This window comes from Adiantum capillus-veneris, chromosome 24, assembly GCF_014529385.1.
Source record: "Adiantum capillus-veneris isolate H3 chromosome 24, ASM1452938v2, whole genome shotgun sequence".
NCBI lineage: Eukaryota > Viridiplantae > Streptophyta > Polypodiopsida > Polypodiales > Pteridaceae > Adiantum > Adiantum capillus-veneris.
The window spans coordinates 144,953,342-144,973,149 of record NC_140954.1 but is presented as its reverse complement, the minus strand read 5'-3'; the positions used below and the strand labels follow the sequence as shown (position 1 = coordinate 144,973,149).

The window sequence follows — 19,808 nt, the reverse complement described above, 5'->3', positions numbered from 1 at the left end:
CATCTTACTGTCATACTTACTGAAAGTCAACTTTTCTGTAACTGGATGGTTGGAATCCGCGTCGTGGCTTGCGTCACTTGACGAACTTCCACGATCTTTGGGTGGTTCGGTCTTCGAAGCTAGGATGTGGGAAATAAATTCTTGATGACAAATCTCCCTTTGAGCCTCTCGTTCATCGCGCTCGCGTTCGAAAGTAAGTTGATTTTCTTCTTGTTTTGCGGCAAGAGCAAGGCGCTCACGTTCCTGAGCAAGGCGCTCACGGTCTTGAGCAAGGCAATTTTCTTCTTGTTTTGCGGCAAGTGTGGCGTTTCTTTCATCGCGCTCGCGGTCCTTGGCTTCTTGTGCACGGTCTTTTGCTGCTTGTTCGTCTTCTTTGCTTGCGAGTTGGGCCAATGCAACTCGATTCGTTTCTTGTTGTTGTGCCATCATGTCCAACATCGACTTGACCATCATCTCCATATGAGTGAGGACAACTCGTGGCGTAGACGGTGAAGAGGGAGGGTTGGAAAAATCTCCTGGTGGGTAGAATCCTTCGTCGCCTCTCTCATGCTCATCACCTGAATGCGAAGTATCCATGCCGCTTCGGGCGACGACCATGCACTAGGATCTTTGGTTCTTAAGTTCACGAGGAACTTGGTTCTTGAGGGTCTTGAGGTTCTTGAGGTTTCCTTTTGCTTGCCAATCGCGTTGGAGAAGGATCTTCTCTTCACCCGAGTTCTACTCCTTTCTGCGGTCGCACCCCTTAGCGGCCTTGCGCTCACACCAAGGTTGCTTTTTCCCACCTCACGTCGATTGGCCGGCCGCTAAGTGCACGGTCCGCTCTCAATGAGTGAAAAGAGACACAAGGGGAGGCTGGACAAGCCCTTCTTTCTTGGGAATTCTGTCACTCTTCAACAAAACACGATTAGGAATCGACACGCCCAAGTAAGCTTGTGTTCGTGCGACCGCAACAAGCAAAAAAATTCTTGTGGTTCTTGTTGTTCTTTCCTTGAGTAACGCAGAACACTTCCAAAGCTCTGATACCAATGTAAGGTGCAGTGGAATGAATGTTGTATTTTCTCAAGATTAGTGATCTTTATTGCTCAAGGTTCCTTTTAGTTCTTAGGGAAAGAGAGCTTTCCGTCTTATGGAGAGTGCTATGATCATGAACAAAGTGAGTGGATATTGTGCGTGCAAGTGAATGAGACTGAGAGAAGGAGAGAGAAGAGATACGACACCCAAGAGGTTGTAAAACCCTCCTCTGAAGGCCCCACTCTCGTCGGCGAGAGTGGTCTACTTTGATTGCACAAAGGTGTACAATGCGTATGCAATGGACTGATGCAATGGGACTATGCCGACAACGACGACGGTGATGACGACGACGACTCGATGGCTGAATCTATGATCTTCTTTGGCTGAATTTGTGGACTGTTTCGGGGCTGAAAATGACTGTTTTCTTGCTGTGGTTATGGCTGAAAATGGTGGATTGTGGGGGTTCATGCTGATGGTAAAACGCTGAAGTGCTGTGTTTGGCCAGGCTGCGTTTTTAGGGCTGAAAGCACCTGCTGAAAACGCTGATAACACCTGCTGAAAACGCTGCAGTGCTGATGTGTTGCTGGCGTTTTTGATGAGGGCTGAGATCCCAAAACGCTAGGCCTTGGGGCTGATCTGAAGGGGGACTATTGCCAGAAGGGGGGAAACTTCAAGGTGATGGGAGATGCTGTGAAAAACGCCAAGGGGATGGGAGGTGATGGCGATGGATCTGATGTTGAGGGGGGGTACTGCTGAGAAGTTGCCTGTTGAGCGGGAAGCTCCTGCTGCCTCTTCTGCCAGAAAGTGCTAACTTGGGTTTGCTTATATATTAGCTTAGCAAAATTGCCCTACCTACTTTTGTTGGAAAGTCACTTAAAAATAATAAGTGAAAATAACCAATAAATAGGAAAATAGGCTAAATGCACTAGAAAATTCCCCTAACTGATGCTAATGGATTCTGATGGGAATTGTGATGATCATGCTATGTGCAACCGAAGGATATGAATCTATGCTAAGTGATTGGGCATGCACGGTCTACGAATAGACTCACAAAAGTGCCAGATCATTGCTAATCTAACTTCACTGGACTTGACGGAAACCCTGCTATGGTGTAGCTTGTTCACGGACACATAGGGTTGTGATGTGTCACGTGACAATACATTTCCAAAGCAGTAACAACTAGTATTGCAAAACCATTATTTACAGACTTCTGATTACAAAGCGACACAAATACATGAGGCATGTTCTGCTTAACAAAAACAAGAGAGTGATGTACATAGTCTATATACAATGAGTTTTGTTTATCATAATAATGGAATTCCTAAAATAACATCTGCTCTGTCCAGGCGCATGATGTGGAAATCCAGGTTCTCTTTGTAATTAGCCAGCTCGAGCGACAAATCTGGAACCATCCGATTCCATACATCCATATCCTCGCCACGAGCCATCTTCACGCGATACTCATGGTCATTGTCCCGCGTCCGCAGGCTCAGTTTCAACACCAATTTTGCATCCACAAAATTGTGTGAGCTTCCACTATCAAGGAGTACGGTCACGTCGTGACCATTGATCTTCCCGGGGAAACGGAGAAGATCGTTCTTTTCAAACACTTTGGTGCTAAAAGTACAGTTAGTGCATGAACTGTGTGCTAAATGATGGATTTCAACTTGAACAATATCAGAGTTACATGAGATCTCGTGAATCTGAACTGAAGGACGACCTTGCGGTTTCTGTGTCTTTTTCTTCTTGGGGCAATCCTTGATTTGGTGATCTGTCTGGCCACATCCGAAGCAAGCCCCCTTTTTCACTGCATCAGCAATTGAAGCATTTTTGGCTTTCTTCTTCTCCTGAGAAGATCTCGACGGTGATTTGGACTTATGCTGGAATCGGGGTCGCTTCTTCGAAGCGCCCTCATCGGATTGATGGTCTGCAGTTCTTTTCTTCTCATAGTTTGCTCCATTTATCAAATGGAACGACCTGGCCTTTGCCACTGCATCCTCGACATTAGTCGGGGCTTTGTCCTTGATTAAGGCCCAACGGTAATCCTCATGCAATCCCAGCAGGTACATGTGCACAGCGTGCGTAGAATCCTCCTTGTAGAAGGTGAGCGCCTCCTTGAAAGCTGTCGTATACTTATCAAAAGACAGAGTTTTCATCGAAAGACTCAGCAGTTTGGCATAGGCTTTCAAAGGATCCATTTTGGCGAAATCCCTCTTGAATTTCACACAAAAGTCAACCCACGTCGTAGGCTTCTCTGTCATGTCGCGCCACCAGGTAAGCACCTTACTGCGCAGATAGAGAGGAATCGTCTGAATCCTCCGTTCATCATGCTCCCCATGGAGATCAAAGTATGTGGTCAACTGGTGCAGCCAGTTATTTACGGCCAGTTCTGTACACTCCTTCCCTTCCCCTGAGAAATTTGTAGTTTTGTACGGAATCGTGGCAGTCAGACCACCCTGTGAACGCCCAAAAGCAGCAATCTGCATCCGCAATTGCTGGAGATGGGTTTCGCCCTCGGAAATACGCGCAGTCGCCGACTGAGCCATATTTTTGAGAGTAGAGAGTCGGGAAATGAGCCCTTGCACGACCCTTTCGAGAGAGGCCAAGCGAAGGTTCGTCTGAACGTTCGTGTTTTCCAGAGTGGTAATACGTTGGTCGAAACTCTGGAAAGTACTTGTAATCCATGTGTAGAGAGCATGCGTGAATGGAATTTGGATATTACCTGGCGCGTCGTCACACTGCACATCTGAGCTGGAGGAATCCATGGCAAAGTGCGTGAAAACCTGGAAATTTCACGCGAAACTCGGCCTTTTCTGCACTTTCCGTTCATGAAAAGTTGAAGTTCGAGGAGCTCTACGCGTCGGCGTGAGCGTTTGAAGGCGAGCAGGTGATGGCGGGAGCGCGGGAGCACGAGCAGGTGAGAGAGAGCAGGCTCGGGAGAGAAGCAGGAGAGTCTAAAAACTCAATTCTCTGCAACTTACAAGTCTCTGTAAGTGAGCTTTAATAAAACTCAGGTTTCATACTTATTGAAAAAAAACAAAGTGTCCTAGCCACTTTAAATTAAACGGCCCACTTAAAATAAAAGTCACTTAATAAAATGTAACCAAGAGAGAGGGTAGCCTAAAAAAAAGGTCTAGCATTGGGAAAAATCAGCCGTATGTTGTGGACGTGTGGAGAGGAATCGGGCCCGTGCACCTAGTGTGCGTGCGTGTGTCCACCACGCTCATGAGCGCCAATTTGGAGCGAGCCTGTCACGCTTCTTATTTGCAGCCTCAGCGCTCACAGAGGAGGAGAGGACCACTCACAGTCAAGAAGGGGACTCTCTCTCTCTCTCTCTCTCTCTATGCTTCGCACAGAGGGACTTACAGAGAGAGATTCGAAAGGATAGAGCATGCTGAATTTTAATCTAAAACCAGCAATTCAATAAGTAATCCTCCGATTTGATAAGTAATCCATTGAAAAATTCCATTTTTTTAGCACTTTCACCTGCCAATTTGCTGATTTTTGTGAAAAATCAGCAACCGAACATTATTTTCTTACCTACAAACATGCTTTCAAGAAGAAAAGTAAGTAATTTCAGCAAATTAATCACTAACAATTACATGAAATTGAAGTTCCTCGACTCAAACGGATCCGCAGGTTTGCACACGGTCCATTCCGTAGCCAAGCCGGCTCTGATACGATGAAACAAACGCGGAGATGGATCTCCGGGCTACACAGACCGCCTACAGATACGCGTCGGACGAACCACCCGACCATAGCCACCATCCGGTAGCTCCCCCGTGCAAGGCCAGCGTCCGAGGACGTAGGCGTACACCTGTAAGACCGAGCGTCCCATACCACCCGGCCTCACCTCCTTGAGGTGACCTCGCGCACTCCTAGTCTCGCGGGCTAACCACTGGCACTCTGCCAGTGGGGGTCGATAACTCCAAATGAGGCCTTGGCCTCCCTTTTATAATAATGGCCGGCCACACTGGTCGTGTTCACACTACGTCCGCCCGGACATTGGACGCCCATCCCAACGGCATCTGGGCTAGATCCCCTCTCCTGTGAGCGGGACATAACAATAGCATAGACCTCTCTCGCCATAGAGAGGGGGGACCCTTGGAGGAGGGTTTGAGAACCGTGTGGTGTCGTATTCCTCTCTCTCTCTCTCTCTGTGTGTGTGTCTCAGCACCTTCATTCACAGCAGCATTCACTTTGTTTGTGATCATTGCACTCTCTCACTAAAGGAACGGAACGCTCTCCCTTCCATCAGTAAAAGGAACCCTTGCGCACAGTTCGGAGCACTGATCTTGAGCAAAGTCAACATTCACTTCTGCTGCACCTTACATTGGTATTAGAGCTTTGGCAGTGTTCTGTGTCACTCAAGGAAAGAACCACAAGGAATGTTTTGCTTGTTGCGGTCGCACGTAACCCAAGTCCACTTGGGCGTGTCGATTTTTAATCGTGTTTTTGAAGAGTGGAAGGTAACCTAAGAAAGAAGGGCTTGTCTGGCCTCCCCTTGTTCCTCTTTTCACTCATTGAGAGTCGACCGTGCACTTAGCGGCCGACCAATCGACGTGAGGTGGGAAAAAACAACCTTGGTGTGAGCGCAAGGCCGCCAAGGGGTGCGCCCACAGGGAAGAGTCGAGCTCGGGTAAGAGAACAGCCTTCTCTGACACAGATTGCAAGCTAAAGAAAGAACTCAAGAAGCTAAAGAACCTCAAGACCCCAAGCTCCTCGCGAACTTAAGTACCCCAGATCTCAGCGTATGATCATCACCCGAAGCGGAATAGATACTTTGCGTGAAGGTGATGAGCATGGAGGTGGTGACGAAGAATTTTCCCCACCAGGAGGTTTTTCCGACCCTCCTCCTTCCCCATCTACGCCACGGGTTGTTGTACCAAATCCTATATAGGCTTTGGTCAAGTCGATGATGGACATGATGCTACAACAAGAGGCGCAACGCACCGCCTTGGATCTAGAGCACGAAGAAAGAAAGGTAGACTTGGATCGCGAACGCGAAGAAAGAAGGGTAGCCTTGGAGTGTGAGCGTGAGCAAGCGTGCTTGGTGGCTGAAGAAAGAAAGGCAGCTATTGAGCTTGAGCGTGAGCAAGCACGTGAAGCCCAACGCATAGCGTTGAAGACAGACGAGCAGCCTTGGAATTAGAACGTGAGGCGCGGAGAGACCAACGCATGCAAGAGTTGGTCCTACATGTACTCACCTCGAAGTCCGAGCCACTCAAGGACGTGGGCGAATCATCAGGTAGCACAAGTCGAGAAGCGAATTCCAACAACCCCGTTATGAGAAGTTGACATTCAGTAAGTACACCGGTAAAATGAATGCTACTATTATTCATTCATGGTTGCATCGATTTAATGCTTACTTTGCGACAATTAAGAAAACAGGAAATAGCAAGGTTTTGACGGCAGCCATGTACCTTGTCGGTGATGCCATTAATTGGTATCACGCATGGCAAGAGGCACAGTTGACCGCGCACCTAGAGGAAGCCGAGGAAGGCGTGTCCCTTTCCTTCAATTGGGCCGACTACCAAGACAAGCTCAAGGCGCGGTTTATGCCACCTCAGTACTTAGCGCGGTTGAAGGAAGATTGGCGTAATCTCAAGAAAAATGGTATGCCAGTCATGTCTTTCTCTAACCGTGTTTTGTAGCTCGGCACCCAATTACGCAAGTTGGACGATGAGTGCAAAGAGGCATTCCTTTTTGGGTTGTGTAATGGAATTGGCCTATTAACTTGAGAGTAGTGGAAATTAATGAGAGTACTTTTGAGAAATTACTTTGTGAGCATAGCGGGTGAACATAATTGATGGTAGCAATATAAACATAGCATTTAGTTAACTTGGCATGAACAATACTTTTGTAAGAGAGAGAATTTAGAGAGGGCTATATCCCCTCTCCTACGAGCGGGACATAACATACTTTCCCCCTTAAGAACCATTGATGTCCTCATTAATGAAGTGGGAATATTGAGCTTTTAAAGCTCTAACTGGTTCCCAAGTAGCAAACCTTTCAGATTGACCCCTCCATTTAATTAAGTATTTGTCATAAGACTTTTGGCGTTAATGACGGGTATGATGATCTAAAACTGCCTTTGGTTCTCGAGGAATATACTCAGTTTGCATACCTTGCCATACATTTTCCTCGATAGGCACAACAACGTTGGCTTCGCCCAATTTTACTTTAAGGTGGCTAACATGAAATATTGGATGTACATTAACATCCGAAGGAAGAGCCAGTTTGTAGGCAACTTGGCCAATCTTCTTTGTAACCAAGAATGGACCACAATATCTAGCCGAAAGCTTATAATGCTTTCCCGTTCGCATAGTCTTGGAATCCTTAGGTATCTTCAGATAGACCCATTGTCCCACCTCAAGAGTCCTGGGAGATCTCTTTTGATTAGCATAAGTGGTGACTCGATCACGAGCCCGTTCTTTTACTATCTTTAGCCAATTCGAGCATTTCTTGCATGTCATACAGGAAATCACGAGCTTGGCGTTCCTTAACTTTTTTTAAGCCAATAGCAATCGGGGATTTAGGCTCAAATCCATACATCAACATGAATGGGCTAAATCGAGTAGCAAAATGCTTGCTACTAATATAGGCAAACTCTAATTGTGGAAGATACCGTTCCCAATCAGACTACGTGTGAGAGACATAGGCTCTCAACATGTCCTCTAACGTCTGATTCATCCTCTCAGTTTGTCGGTCGGACTCAGGATGGTCAGAAGACGACATACTCAACTTCGTCTGAAGATGAGTAAACATATCTCACGAAAATAAGCCAGTGAACTTAGTATTTTGATCACTGACGATATCCTCTGGCAGACCACACAACTTATAAAGTTGATTGACAAATAAGACCGCCAACTCGTGGCTTTTTATTGTCGATTTCGTTGGTATAAACTTCACCATTTTTGTGAGTCTATCGACCACAACCCGAATGGCGTCATTGCCCCGACTAGTATTTGGCAAACCAATGATGAAGTCCATGGATATACTCTACCACTTGGCATCTGGGATTTCCAACGGATGTAGCAGGCCAGCTTTGTAAGGCGCTCTGCCTTATTGACCTGACAGTGAGCGCATCTCTTCACATAGCTCCCTATGTAAGAGCACATCCTTGACCAATAGAAATATCACTGACCAAAGCCAAAGTTCTCTGGATGCGTGGGTGCCCAATGCTAGGAACATCGTGGCATTCGCACAAAATCCTTTGTCGAACCTCATCGATTTCCGGCACGTAGACTTTTTCATTTTTGAACAATAGTCCACCTGTCGCTATCTCATCTCTCTAGCACGACTCACTTGGGTCTCTGGACCACCCAAGCCTGTACGCGAGTCATACCCCGTTCCATATCTTGCCAAAATAGCTATCAAAACGACATAGCCCTCAGAGAGAGAGATAGAATTCCGTCGAGATTTCAGCCATAAACAAGGCATTAACCTCAAGAATCCTATTGAGTGCATCAACAACTCGATTGCTGGATCCTTTTCTATAACGGATCTCAAAGTTAAACTCTTGCATAAGCTCAACCCATCTAGCCTTCTCTCCTCTGAGATCACCCTGATCATAGACATAGCGCAAGGAGTGATGATCTGTCCATGCAACAAACGTAGAGCCATACAAGTAGTGTCGCCATTTCCTCAAGGCGTGGACTACAGCGTAAAGCTCCTTCTCATACGTTGGATAACGCATCTTAGGGTCGGAAAGTTTCTTACTTTCAAACGCAACAGGACGTCCATCCTGGTATAACTACCCATAGCTGCCCCATGTCCCGACAGTTCTTGATCTTTGACAGTGTACAACAAGCTTGAATTTCCTCCAAATTGCCAACTCTGAAGTCCTGTTACTAGAATCAAGTTCTTTTGCCATTGTTGTTATCCTGACTTGGCACTCTTGCAAGCTTTTATTCATAATTTTTCCCTTTCGGTCTTTGAAACATCATAGTATTCTTTCAAGCTTGCCAGCAATTCCAAGCTTCTCTGTCATTCTTGTACTTATTGTAGCAAAAGATTAAGCTCTGCAACCTGAATAGATAAATCAGTGCTGATTTGCTCAAAGCCTTCCCGTACACCCTTTAGTCTTCTAGGCTATGGCTTTATGCTCTGATGACACCCGAGAGCCTCCTGATGTTGCTGCTCAAGCTTGACTTCTCTTCCGTCTCTAAGATCTGGATGAGAACAGCTCTAAGACCTCCAAGAGCTCAACCAATTGCTCTGATACTAATTGTAGAGTACGTGCAGAATTATAGGGTATGGTAGCCATGCGACAGAACGTAATTTTGCTCGGTCGCCCGAGTAACTTAGACACAGCTCAACTGACAGTTTTTTCTCGAAAGACCATCTTGCTGCAAGGCCGACGTATGATCTACGACTCTGCATCCTTCGAGCAGCAGAAGGGTCGCAGGTGCTTTGGAGCATGGGGCTCCAGCTACCATCTCTGGCACTAGGCAGCAGGAAACGCGCCTTGCTCTAAAGGACTTGGGGTTGCCAAATAATCTTGATGGTTCTTACAAGCTGGAAATGTACAGAGGTACTGCTACGCAGACCGAGAGAGGTGCCATGGACACATGACACACAGGAGTTGGTAGAGTCGGCAGCGTGTCCACGTCAGCAAAGGGATAAGGCCACGCGACCTTGGGTGGCAACAGATGGTCCGGTGACTCTGGTGGACAGCAACAGGCCACGACACACACACACACACACACACACACACACACACACACACACACACACAGGGCGGTCTCCAGAGATGTGTATGATAGCCATCAGTGCTGACGTTTTCCCAGCCCACGTTTTTTCTTTTTGGTTAAAGCTTTATGTTTCCTAAAATAAAGAAAAAAAAAAGTAAGTGACCTTTCAATTTTCCCTAAGAGTATATTCACACGAAGTTTTGATGATGTATCAATTGTAATGACGCATGATCTCTTGACCCAAAGCCTTAGCCCCAACATGATAATTTTTATTGTAACGAGATTAGACTTTGCCTCGGTGAGTGAGATGACACCGGCGGCAAGACCTTCCCTCCATATTTGTGATCGGTCTACTCTTTTGTACGATGAATGTATTCGAGAGAACCGTGAGTTCTGAGTCCTTTGAGAATCGCCACGATGTATCCACATGAGAACCGTGAAGTGTTAAATCCAGAGAGAACCACCACGATGTATCCAGGAGAGCTCATCACTAAAATTTGTAGACCCTATATGCGAGCTTAGTTTGAGGGAGCATCACGATGACAATTATGCCAAATTTGGCTGAATGGGGCCATCCCAACTTGGGCGGTCGTCCATATGTGAACCTCTTATTGTAAAGCCTTGATAAGGCTCAACCCTAAATGAACTCTCTTTACATTGTACAATTTTTTTAGTGTTTTCTTCTCCCTCTCCTCTCCTCTCTTGTCTGCTCTCTTCTCTCGCTAGCTATGTCCATCCAGGACTCCATTCGCTTCCGCGCCAAGCTCAACAACTGGTATCAGAGTTGTATGGTAGCGATTCTGGGAGGCCAAGTGGAAATTGAAGCACCAGCCAATTCTTGACTACAAGGAGCATCTGTGACCGAGAAACGTCTTTAATCAACTACAGAGAGTTGCGTTTAATCAACAAAGTTGAAGCTTTTGAGCTTTAATTAGTGAGAAATTTGTTGGAAGGACGCCTTGAGTTGGCTACGGTTTCAAATTGGAAAGCGAGGGGCTGCACGTCAGGCATCGAGCACATCATTTACTGTGGGTGCAACTGAGCCAGAGAATGAGGCCAGACCACACACACCGTCGACATCTTGGATTTGAGGGTTGTCAAGGAAGATGAATAGAGGACTGCAATTGCAGCTAATGCTCTATAACGTTTTGCCCTCCTCAACGATCACCATGTGGATGATGAGAGAAGAGTTGGGTGAAGCAGCTGGCTATGGAAGAACATCAGTTTTTTTGGTGTAGTGGTAGGAGAAAGATGCTGAGGCCACGTAGGAGCAGCCTATCTAGGCAGCCCACAGGCGAATTTTGGCGGCCAGCAAACAAGGGGTAGATGGAGAGAGCAGCAGGTGGCTGCAGCATCCTTGCTAGTTGCTGCCCACATCATCGCCCACCTAAATCTTGGCCGCCATCAACGACCGAGCCATCAGACCAGTAGAGAGAGGATTACCTCGCGTCCACACACACACGTCACCCCTAACGTCCGAGTTGTATCCACACACACATATTATTGCTCTCTTTGGTCCCTTCAAAAAAAAAAAGGATAAATAATTCGAGCCAAGATTAGTTGCACGTGGAGCTGGTAGAGAGACAGAGTAAGCAGTAATATAAGTATGCAGAGAAAGAAGTTTGATTTCTGATTTCAATAGGTTTTACTTTTTTCTTATTTCAATTGTCCAAGAAGTTGTTCCCACACACAACAGTGGTTCATTCACGAGGAATGCCAATTTTGATGCTATCATTTTGCATTTGGCACTTACACAAAGCCTTCCTTCAAAAGCCAAAACCAGAATTCATATTGATGTATATGTCAAAAAACACATTCAATAAATTTGTATTTGCCTCCATGTGTATGTCAAGAAGATGTCCTTATATGTTGAGTCAATCTTTTATGGGATTAGACACTGCCCATGCACTTGACGCATGCGGTAAGACCTTCCCTATGACAAGCCCCGTTTTGTATTCCGCTCTCGTGAGGTTATTGGGTAAACCTAAACCCAAGGTTAGCTAGAGTATGCCAAAAACTCTAGGGTTTGGGAGTAAACCAGAAACTCCCATGTTTGGTGGCTACGCCTACCTCCACCTACGAGAAAGCGGAGGCTCTCTTGGTAGCATCAGGTTATGGGTACACCTAAAACCCTTGGTCGTGAGAAAATCTGAAACTCACAGTTTACGAGTATACCAAAAACTCGTGGTTCAGAGTAAACCTAAAACTCTGTGTGTCATGAGAGTGACGAGTCTAGTTCTAGGGGGAATTGAGATGGCAATTATGCCAAGTTTGGCTGAAGGGGGCAATTGTTGGGGTCAGCCCAACTTGGGCGGTCTTCCATATGTGAACCTCTTATTGTAAAGCCTTATAAGGCTCAACCCTAAATGAACTCTGTTTATATTGTACAGTTTTTTTAGTGTTTTCTTCTCCCTCTCCTCTCCTCTCTTGTCTGCTCTCTTCTCTCACTAGCTACGTCCATCCAGGACTCCATTTGCTTCCGCGCCAAGCTCAACACGCCACACCAATAGCATAATCACTAGCATCCGTTTCAACCACAAACGGTTTGCTAGGATCGACAATGTGCAATATTGGCGCAGTAGGCACTAAGTGCTTTAGTGTCTCGAGACGCTCATTCCAGACAACAGGGGGATTACCTTTACGGTGAGGACCCGAAATCTTCGGTCCTTTCATCCCTCCTTTTAAAAGTTGCGTAAGCGGAGCAACAACTTTAGAGTAGTCCTTGATAAATTTGCGAAAGAATCCTGCAAAGCCTAGAAAAGACTTGACTTGGTGTATATTCTTCAAAATGGGCCAATTTCGCACTTTATCTAACTTTTTAGGATCAATGCGAATTCCAGTGCAAGTAATGATGTGACCTAAGTATAGAAGCCCTTTCTTAAAGAATTCACACTTAGAAGCCTTAGCATAAAGCTTCTTAGTTCTCAGTACTTCGAGAACAACGCGTATATACGCTAAGTGCTTAGAAAAACTTCGGTTGTAGATCAAGATATCATCGAGTAATACAACAACGAAGTTGCCTAGAAACGGTCTAAGTAGATCATTCGTCATGTGCTGAAACGTAGCTGGAGCATTGATCAAACCAAAAGGCAAGACCAAAAACCAAAAGGCAAGACCAAAAACTTGTAGTGACCATAACGCGTATGGAAACCTGTCTTAGAAATATCTTCCAGTTTGATCCGTATTTGGTGATAGCCTGATCGCAGGTCTATCTTCGTAAAATACAGCGCTCCATGGAGCTGATCTATCAGATCGTCCATACGCGGGAGCGAATACTTGTTCTTAACAGTGAGCTTATTCAACCCTTTGTAATCCACGTAGAAGCGCATAGTGTTATCCTTCTTTCGAGAAAGTAACACTGGTGCTTCCCAGGAGGATTTACTTGGCTGAACAAAACCCCTCTCGAGATAATCTTGCAGCTGTCGTTGAATCTCGTCCTCCTCAGTTTTACTAAACCGATAAGGTTGCTTTGAAAATGGCTGACTATCCGCCACCAACTCAATGTCATGATCTACTGCTCTCGAAGGCGGCAAGCCAGGAGGTAGATCATCAGGAAAAACATCCTTGAAATCAGTCATGATTTCTCGGATAAGGTTGGATTCGTCGGAATTTCCAAGTTCAACAGAAGAACAACATTTTTACGAAATGCAGTGGTAGAAGTACCAAGCACTAATGAATCAAACCAAGTAGATGGTACACATTGATAAAAGTCAACATCAGAAGACTTTGTATCTTTATACATTTCCAAAGCAGTAACAATTGGTATTACTAAACCATTATTTACAGAAATCTGATTACAAAGCGACACAGATACATGAGGCATGTCTTGCTTAACAAAAACAAGAGAGTGATGTACATAGTCTATATACCAGAGAATTGAGTGATTTGTCCAACCCGTGGACGCGCATTATCGGCAATTTGCATCGGCAATTGTCGACTTTCAAATCCGCTCACAGAAAACGTCACAATCGTCGACTGAGCTGTGTTTTCGGTAGCAAATTATGAGTATCAAAAGGCCATGTAAAGCCCCTCGAGATGACAAATATTAATGTTGGTATTCCATGAGAATGGCACGCAAAAACAGAAAATAATTTTACCTGGAGAAAAATGTGTACTTTGGGAAAAAGGGTATTATGCTCTGGAAAATGCTCATGATGGGTGTCGTGCTAATGATCATGCTGTGTGCAATTAGAGGGTATGCAACTATTCTAAGTGCCTGGACATGCACGGCTTGTGCACAGGTTCACAAGGGTGCCAAAACACTTCCTAGGCTAACCTGAACCCTAGAACTGGGATAGCTTTTCTAGACTCCACATGCACATAGGGTTAGATGTGCATGTGACACTGCATGCTCTGAAATCAGAGCCCACTCTTTTGCACACATTGACTATGATGTAGTCTTAGGTAATCCCTGGGCCCTACACTTCACAACATTAATGGTGCGTCAGCAGGCTCTTTGAGGGAAGCGGAAGAGCAGCAGTTTAGGTGGAGGGGCTCTTTTTGCCACCTGATTGATTCATTGCTTATGCATATCTCAGTGTTGTACTGCTCCCTTGAGCCAGGCTCATTTTTCAGCCTTGCTATCGTATCGTTCTTCAATATAGCTCTCTCAACTCCCCCTTTGTGCTGGTTGCGTGCAAGGGAAGAGTCAACATGAAGTCTGCTTCATGAATGGCAAGAGTTCCCTTGACATCCTGCTTTGTGTCGATCGAGAAGATTCCCACAGTACCTCGCTCACATGTTGCCTGTGGTGTTTTTTAGCGGGCCTGCTTTCAGAGTCTTTTGAAGTCCTCCTGGATCAAGTCGAACAGAACTTATTGAAGCAGGTAGCTTACAACTCTCAATCGACAGCACAAACATTTTATCCGACAAGACTTTTCTCAGGCTTGTGAAGGTTTTTACAGGATTGCAGAATTGTGGAAGGGCGAGATGCATTTGAGGATTCCATGACTGAGTCAGCAGTACATGAACCATTATGGGTTGAGAAATATTCGCCAAAGTCATTTACAGAGCTTTTGAGCGATGAACAGACAAATAGAGAGGTAGCACAGTTTTTAAGTTGGTAAGTTTATAAATTTTTAAATAATGAAACACAATTTATCCTCTCACAGAGCGCTTTTTGCAAAGGTCTTGAGATGGTTGAAGCAATGGGACAAGTGTGTCTTTGGCGCAAAGAAGACATCCACTTCTCTTGATGTATTGGCAGCACTTAAACGGCATCCACCAACATTTCGAACTAGACGAACAGCAGATAGAGAAGGTATCTCGGCAAAGAATGGCGTGATTGGAGCTGAGAGTGGTTCAAAAGGCATTCAACAGACTGATATGTTTTCAAATCAATCCATCAACTCCAAAGGTTCCGTCACTTCTAGTGCAAACAAACCACTAGATGACAGACCAGAAGAAAAGGTTGTTATGGGTGTTGTATTTTCAGGATGAGCTATCATTGTAAACAGAAAAAACCTTAAGCTTTTGCTATTCTTTATGCAATTCTATTGCAGATTCTTCTCCTGTGTGGACCTCCAGGGCTTGGTAAAACAACTCTTGCTCATGTTGCTGCAAGGCATTGTGGATACCGAGTTGTTGAGGTAGACAGCACAATTTGATGTTTAAGTATGCATTTTGTACATACATCTGTATACATCCACTCACTCATACATTCATACACAGTGTGTGGAGGTTTTACTTCCTCTACTCCTAAGCTCAAACCCTTTTTCAGATAAATGCAAGTGATGATCGGGTGGCGTCAACCTTGCAAGCAAAAATATTGGATGCAGTTCAAATGAAATCTGTCATGGGTGATTTAAGACCCAATTGTGTGGTGAGTTACGAAGTGTTCACCATCAAGAGGACTATTTTGTTCTCTTTTGTAATTACTTTCTTTTGTTATTGATTCAGAATTGTTTCTACTTTATACAGGTGATTGATGAAATTGATGGAGCACTTGGAGGTGCAGATGGAAAGGGTGCGATAGATGCTCTCTTGAAAATTGTAAGTAATAGTTTATTGAATACAACTGTAGAATGTGATTTGCCCAATTTCATTTCACCTCAATCAGCCTTTCTTAACTTTCATTTTGGCATCAAAACTTCCATCGTGCAGGGTTCGTTTTTCTTTCTTCTTGTTCTTGAAATAATGTGCGCACTTTATTACAGGCTTATGCTGGAACAAAGGAACTTTCAGGGAAGGTGAACGAAAAAGATGAAGCAGTGATTAAGAAGGCATCCAAAAAGAACACATCCACAACTGCGACACTTTCACGACCTGTAAGACCTTGTCTGGGTTAGTGCTGAAAGTAGCGAAGGGTCTTGTATCTTCAAGTGTTATAAAGAGGATAATTTTTCACTTTATCAGTCTATTTCCTCATATGTTTCCTACCTCTGCTATAATAGGTTATTTGCATCTGCAATGATCCATATGCTCCAGCATTGCGGCAATTGAGGCAGATGGCCAAGTAGGTTCTTGCTGTTGCCACCCACTGAGTGCCTGGGTACAGGGCAAACATGTCTGATTTTGCACCAACAATCAAGTAGCACTGGTAGTATTCATTACCAGTCAATTTGAATATTTCTTGCTTTCTCTATTGCTTTTGGCAGAGTACATGTTTTCACCCAACCAAGCGTCAATCGGGTGGTCACAAGGTATCTTACATTTGTACCTTCAATGCTCTGCTCAATGAAATGCTTGCTATTAGTTCTGAGCACGCTTTTTGTACATGACAGGCTAAAGTATATCTGCAGCTTAGAAGATTATAAGATCAGTGCCCGTGCTCTGACTGCATTGGCAGACCACACAGGTTTTGTTGTCTTGCTTAGCAAAATGCGTTGGAGTTCATAAATTTATCTCTAGTGCCCTCAAAGTTATGTTTCTATAATAGCACTTGCACGACACCACGCTGCATTTGAAATGTTTTAGAGGCAATAGTGTTTGATTATGGGCATTCTGGTTTTGCTACAGAGTGTGATATCCGCTCATGTCTCAACACTCTGCAGTTTCTTAGAAAGAAGAAAGAATCCTTGAATATGGTATACATTTGTGTTTAGTTCAGTTTTTCTGACATTAATACATTTGAGTGCTTAAAATTGTTGCATTGCAGCTTGATGTTGCCTCTCAAGTGGTGGGAAGGAAGGACATGACTAGCAGTGCTTTTGATGTCTGGGGGGAGGTAACTGCTAGTTCTTCCTCTCTGGAATCTATGTGAAGACTGCTTTAGTGTTGCTCTCTAAGTACTAGTTCTTTTTCTCTGATTCTATGTAAAGGTTGTTTCAGTGTTAACCTCTCTGTTAATGTAGAAAGTCATTCTTTTTGTGAAACTTGCTCGTCAAAGTTATCATGCAGAGTGCTGTCTCTAGAGTGATGTATGGACTTTTCTAGCTGTACCTACATGTAGATGTTGAAAGATGATAGGTTGTATGTACACAATTAGGTTCTGCTGTTGTTGTTTGTTCCAATTGTGCTGAAAGCATTTCTTTGTTGTTTCGATTGTGTTTGACAGATACTTCAAAAACGTAAGCCAAAGCACGGAATCAACATCGGATCCTCTGGAACATCCTTTGGATATGGGCAAGAGATCAATGATTTTCTTCGTCTGCATGACTTGTTAGCAAACCAGTGAGGATTTTCTTTTTTGTTGTAGTATACTCTTTGCAAAACAGTGAGCATTTTCATCTTGTATGAAAACCAATCAATTATATAAATTTCTATCTTCGGTAACAAACTTTGAGAGTCAGTTTGTATTAATTTGTCAATATGTATGTAGTGGTGATTTTGAGCTCACCAATGATGGAGTGTATGACAATCTCACTCATATTCGGTACCAAGACTCGTCATTACAAAAAATGGCAGGTTTCCAAACCTAAGTTTATTTTACTTCATGCATGTGCATTTGAATTATAAGTGACAAGGGTGCTCAAATGGGCATGCTCTTGCATGTTTCTCTAAGTCACATATGAACAATTGATTGAAGTGATGGTTTCCTGTTTGTTTGTAGGTCCAATGTCTGGAGCTTCTTGGAGATTCTGAAATTACAAGCTGCTACGCACTACGGCATCAAAACTTTGCCTTGACCGGTATTATGGTTTGAGTTTTTACTTTAAATGATATGAAGATTGAGGTGCCCAATGCGGGTTTCAATTGACCATCTTAATGCTAGTCACATCCTTGTCAATGCAGTTTATCAGCCGGCATTCTTGTTAGCGATTCGGCGCTTGGTAGCACAGCCAGAGAAACCATTCATGGAATGGCCAAAGACATTTCAAAGGTTTGGTTGTGGCGGGGAATTCAAACTTGCCATATCATAGTTATATCGTATTGATATGCACACTGATTTAAATATATGTTTATTTTTTAGGTTCAGGGTCGAACGTAGTGCCAAACATGATTTGTTAAGGTCATGGATGTTGAGCATGCAGCCAGTGACGCATCGGAATTTTACAGCTGAATGTCTTGCTTGGGATTTGGTCTCCCACCTGTTGTGCATTCTGGCTCCTCAGCGGTTACGGCCTGTATGGCACAGTATTCAATCCCTTTTCCCCCCAATCTATTCTCTCTCTCTCTCTCTCTCTCTCTCTCTCTCTCTCTCTCTCTCTAAGTGTGGTAGATTGGTTATGCCATTTCCCTCTCGAATAACAGGTCTTGGGCTCAACTCTCCTTGTCGGATAGATCTTTAAGGTCTCTTGGGATAGTTTCCTACGACGTTAAAATACTCTTTTTCTTCTTCTTCTTCTCTTCCCCCCCCCCCCCCCCCCCCCCCCTCTTGAAGACGTAAATATATCATTTCATTTTCATTTCTCTCAATAGGGCATTTCCGAAGCCACACACATAGGTGCATGGAGAGTGGGGAAGAAAGAAAACGGTGGGGAAGGAAGTTCTAAGGAAAGAGAACTCATTTTATGTTTCCCTATTGTGAAAACTAGGAGATTTCCCTATTGTGAAAACTAGGAGAGAGTTCTTGAAGACAAAACCAATTTATAAACAAACTGGGATATTTCTGGGTGATGACCTCACTTTAGCGTAAATTGCACACATGCAAGAGCTGATGCCAGAAATCAAGGCTGCGAGGGAGCAAAGGGAAAAATTGCTTTCTACAAAGGGGAGAGTGGTGATCGTGGAAAGACGCACTACATGACAGTGCAAGACCTATGGGACCGGCCTTAAAATGGCAGTATGGTATCGTAATGGATCAATGAAGCTAGATGTCGGTGCATTTGAGGGTAACTTCAAGGGAAGAGACATTATTTTCTACTCTGAGACACATCTAACTCTCGGTGTCACACTTCCTAGAGTAACGGGATACCACTGGGAGACCACTTGTAGACAGGAGGTGAGATCAAAGCATAGAGGACGTGGGTCAAGAGGTGTCGCAGTTTTATTCAAGGAAGAGGTGCACCCTCTTATTCGTATTGTTCAGAGAGATGAGCATGCTAGATATATATGGATCAGGGTGAGAGTAGAGACGGGGAGGCCACTTTATATTGCAATATGCTATTTCCCCCTGAGCACATCTCTCTATGCATTGCCCAAGGGACAGTCATTATACATGATTTTAGATGAGGACATATGTGATGTCTCTAGGGATGGTGACGTCATCCTCCTAGGGGATTTCAATTCGAGGATAGGCACTCAAACAACCTTCTTTGATACCTCATAGGAGATGTTAAGAGAGTTGGATGTCAGTCATTTGGATTGGCCAGGTGCTCATAGGACGTGGTGCATAATGAGTATGCGAGATATTTGACAGACATGGGGATTGCACATGGACTGGCCATCGTGAGTGGCGTACATAGATTTTTAGCAGCAAATGGGTTCACTTGTTTTTCTCACAGACATGGGGCTAGCACGGTGGACTACGTTTGGCTCAACCTAGTTTTACAATCGGCTCCAAGCCTGTTGGGGTAGCTGTAGCCTACTACAGTGTCACTTTCACTTTCACAGGACAATTAGCTTACAGTTGGGCTTTGGTCAGTTGTCTTTGGTCTGGTCAGTTCACAGGCGGACTTGTTGGGCAGAGACACGTGGCAAGGTGGTCTAGTGGACATCGTGGCCAGGTCACCACCGCCACCCGATGGGGATAGACTTAGATGATGTTCTTTATGAGCCGTT

General features: G+C 44.6%; 1 protein-coding gene across 1 annotated transcript in view; it reads left to right on the top strand.

Annotated features, from left to right (window-relative positions):
• The window catches only part of CTF18 (P-loop containing nucleoside triphosphate hydrolases superfamily protein), an 89,658-nt gene that overhangs the window by 22,662 nt on the left and 47,188 nt on the right, over positions 1-19,808 (top strand). Inside the window, exons 4-20 of the mRNA XM_086497953.1 lie at positions 14,469-14,533; positions 14,612-14,749; positions 14,835-15,116; positions 15,209-15,295; positions 15,427-15,528; positions 15,627-15,698; positions 15,863-15,973; positions 16,100-16,161; positions 16,304-16,348; positions 16,430-16,503; positions 16,665-16,732; positions 16,804-16,872; positions 17,203-17,318; positions 17,467-17,548; positions 17,698-17,776; positions 17,880-17,967; positions 18,058-18,211. Of these exons, the coding sequence (XP_086354079.1) occupies positions 14,469-14,533; positions 14,612-14,749; positions 14,835-15,116; positions 15,209-15,295; positions 15,427-15,528; positions 15,627-15,698; positions 15,863-15,973; positions 16,100-16,161; positions 16,304-16,348; positions 16,430-16,503; positions 16,665-16,732; positions 16,804-16,872; positions 17,203-17,318; positions 17,467-17,548; positions 17,698-17,776; positions 17,880-17,967; positions 18,058-18,211 (1,694 nt within the window). The remainder of the gene's footprint in view (positions 1-14,468; positions 14,534-14,611; positions 14,750-14,834; positions 15,117-15,208; positions 15,296-15,426; positions 15,529-15,626; positions 15,699-15,862; positions 15,974-16,099; positions 16,162-16,303; positions 16,349-16,429; positions 16,504-16,664; positions 16,733-16,803; positions 16,873-17,202; positions 17,319-17,466; positions 17,549-17,697; positions 17,777-17,879; positions 17,968-18,057; positions 18,212-19,808) is intronic.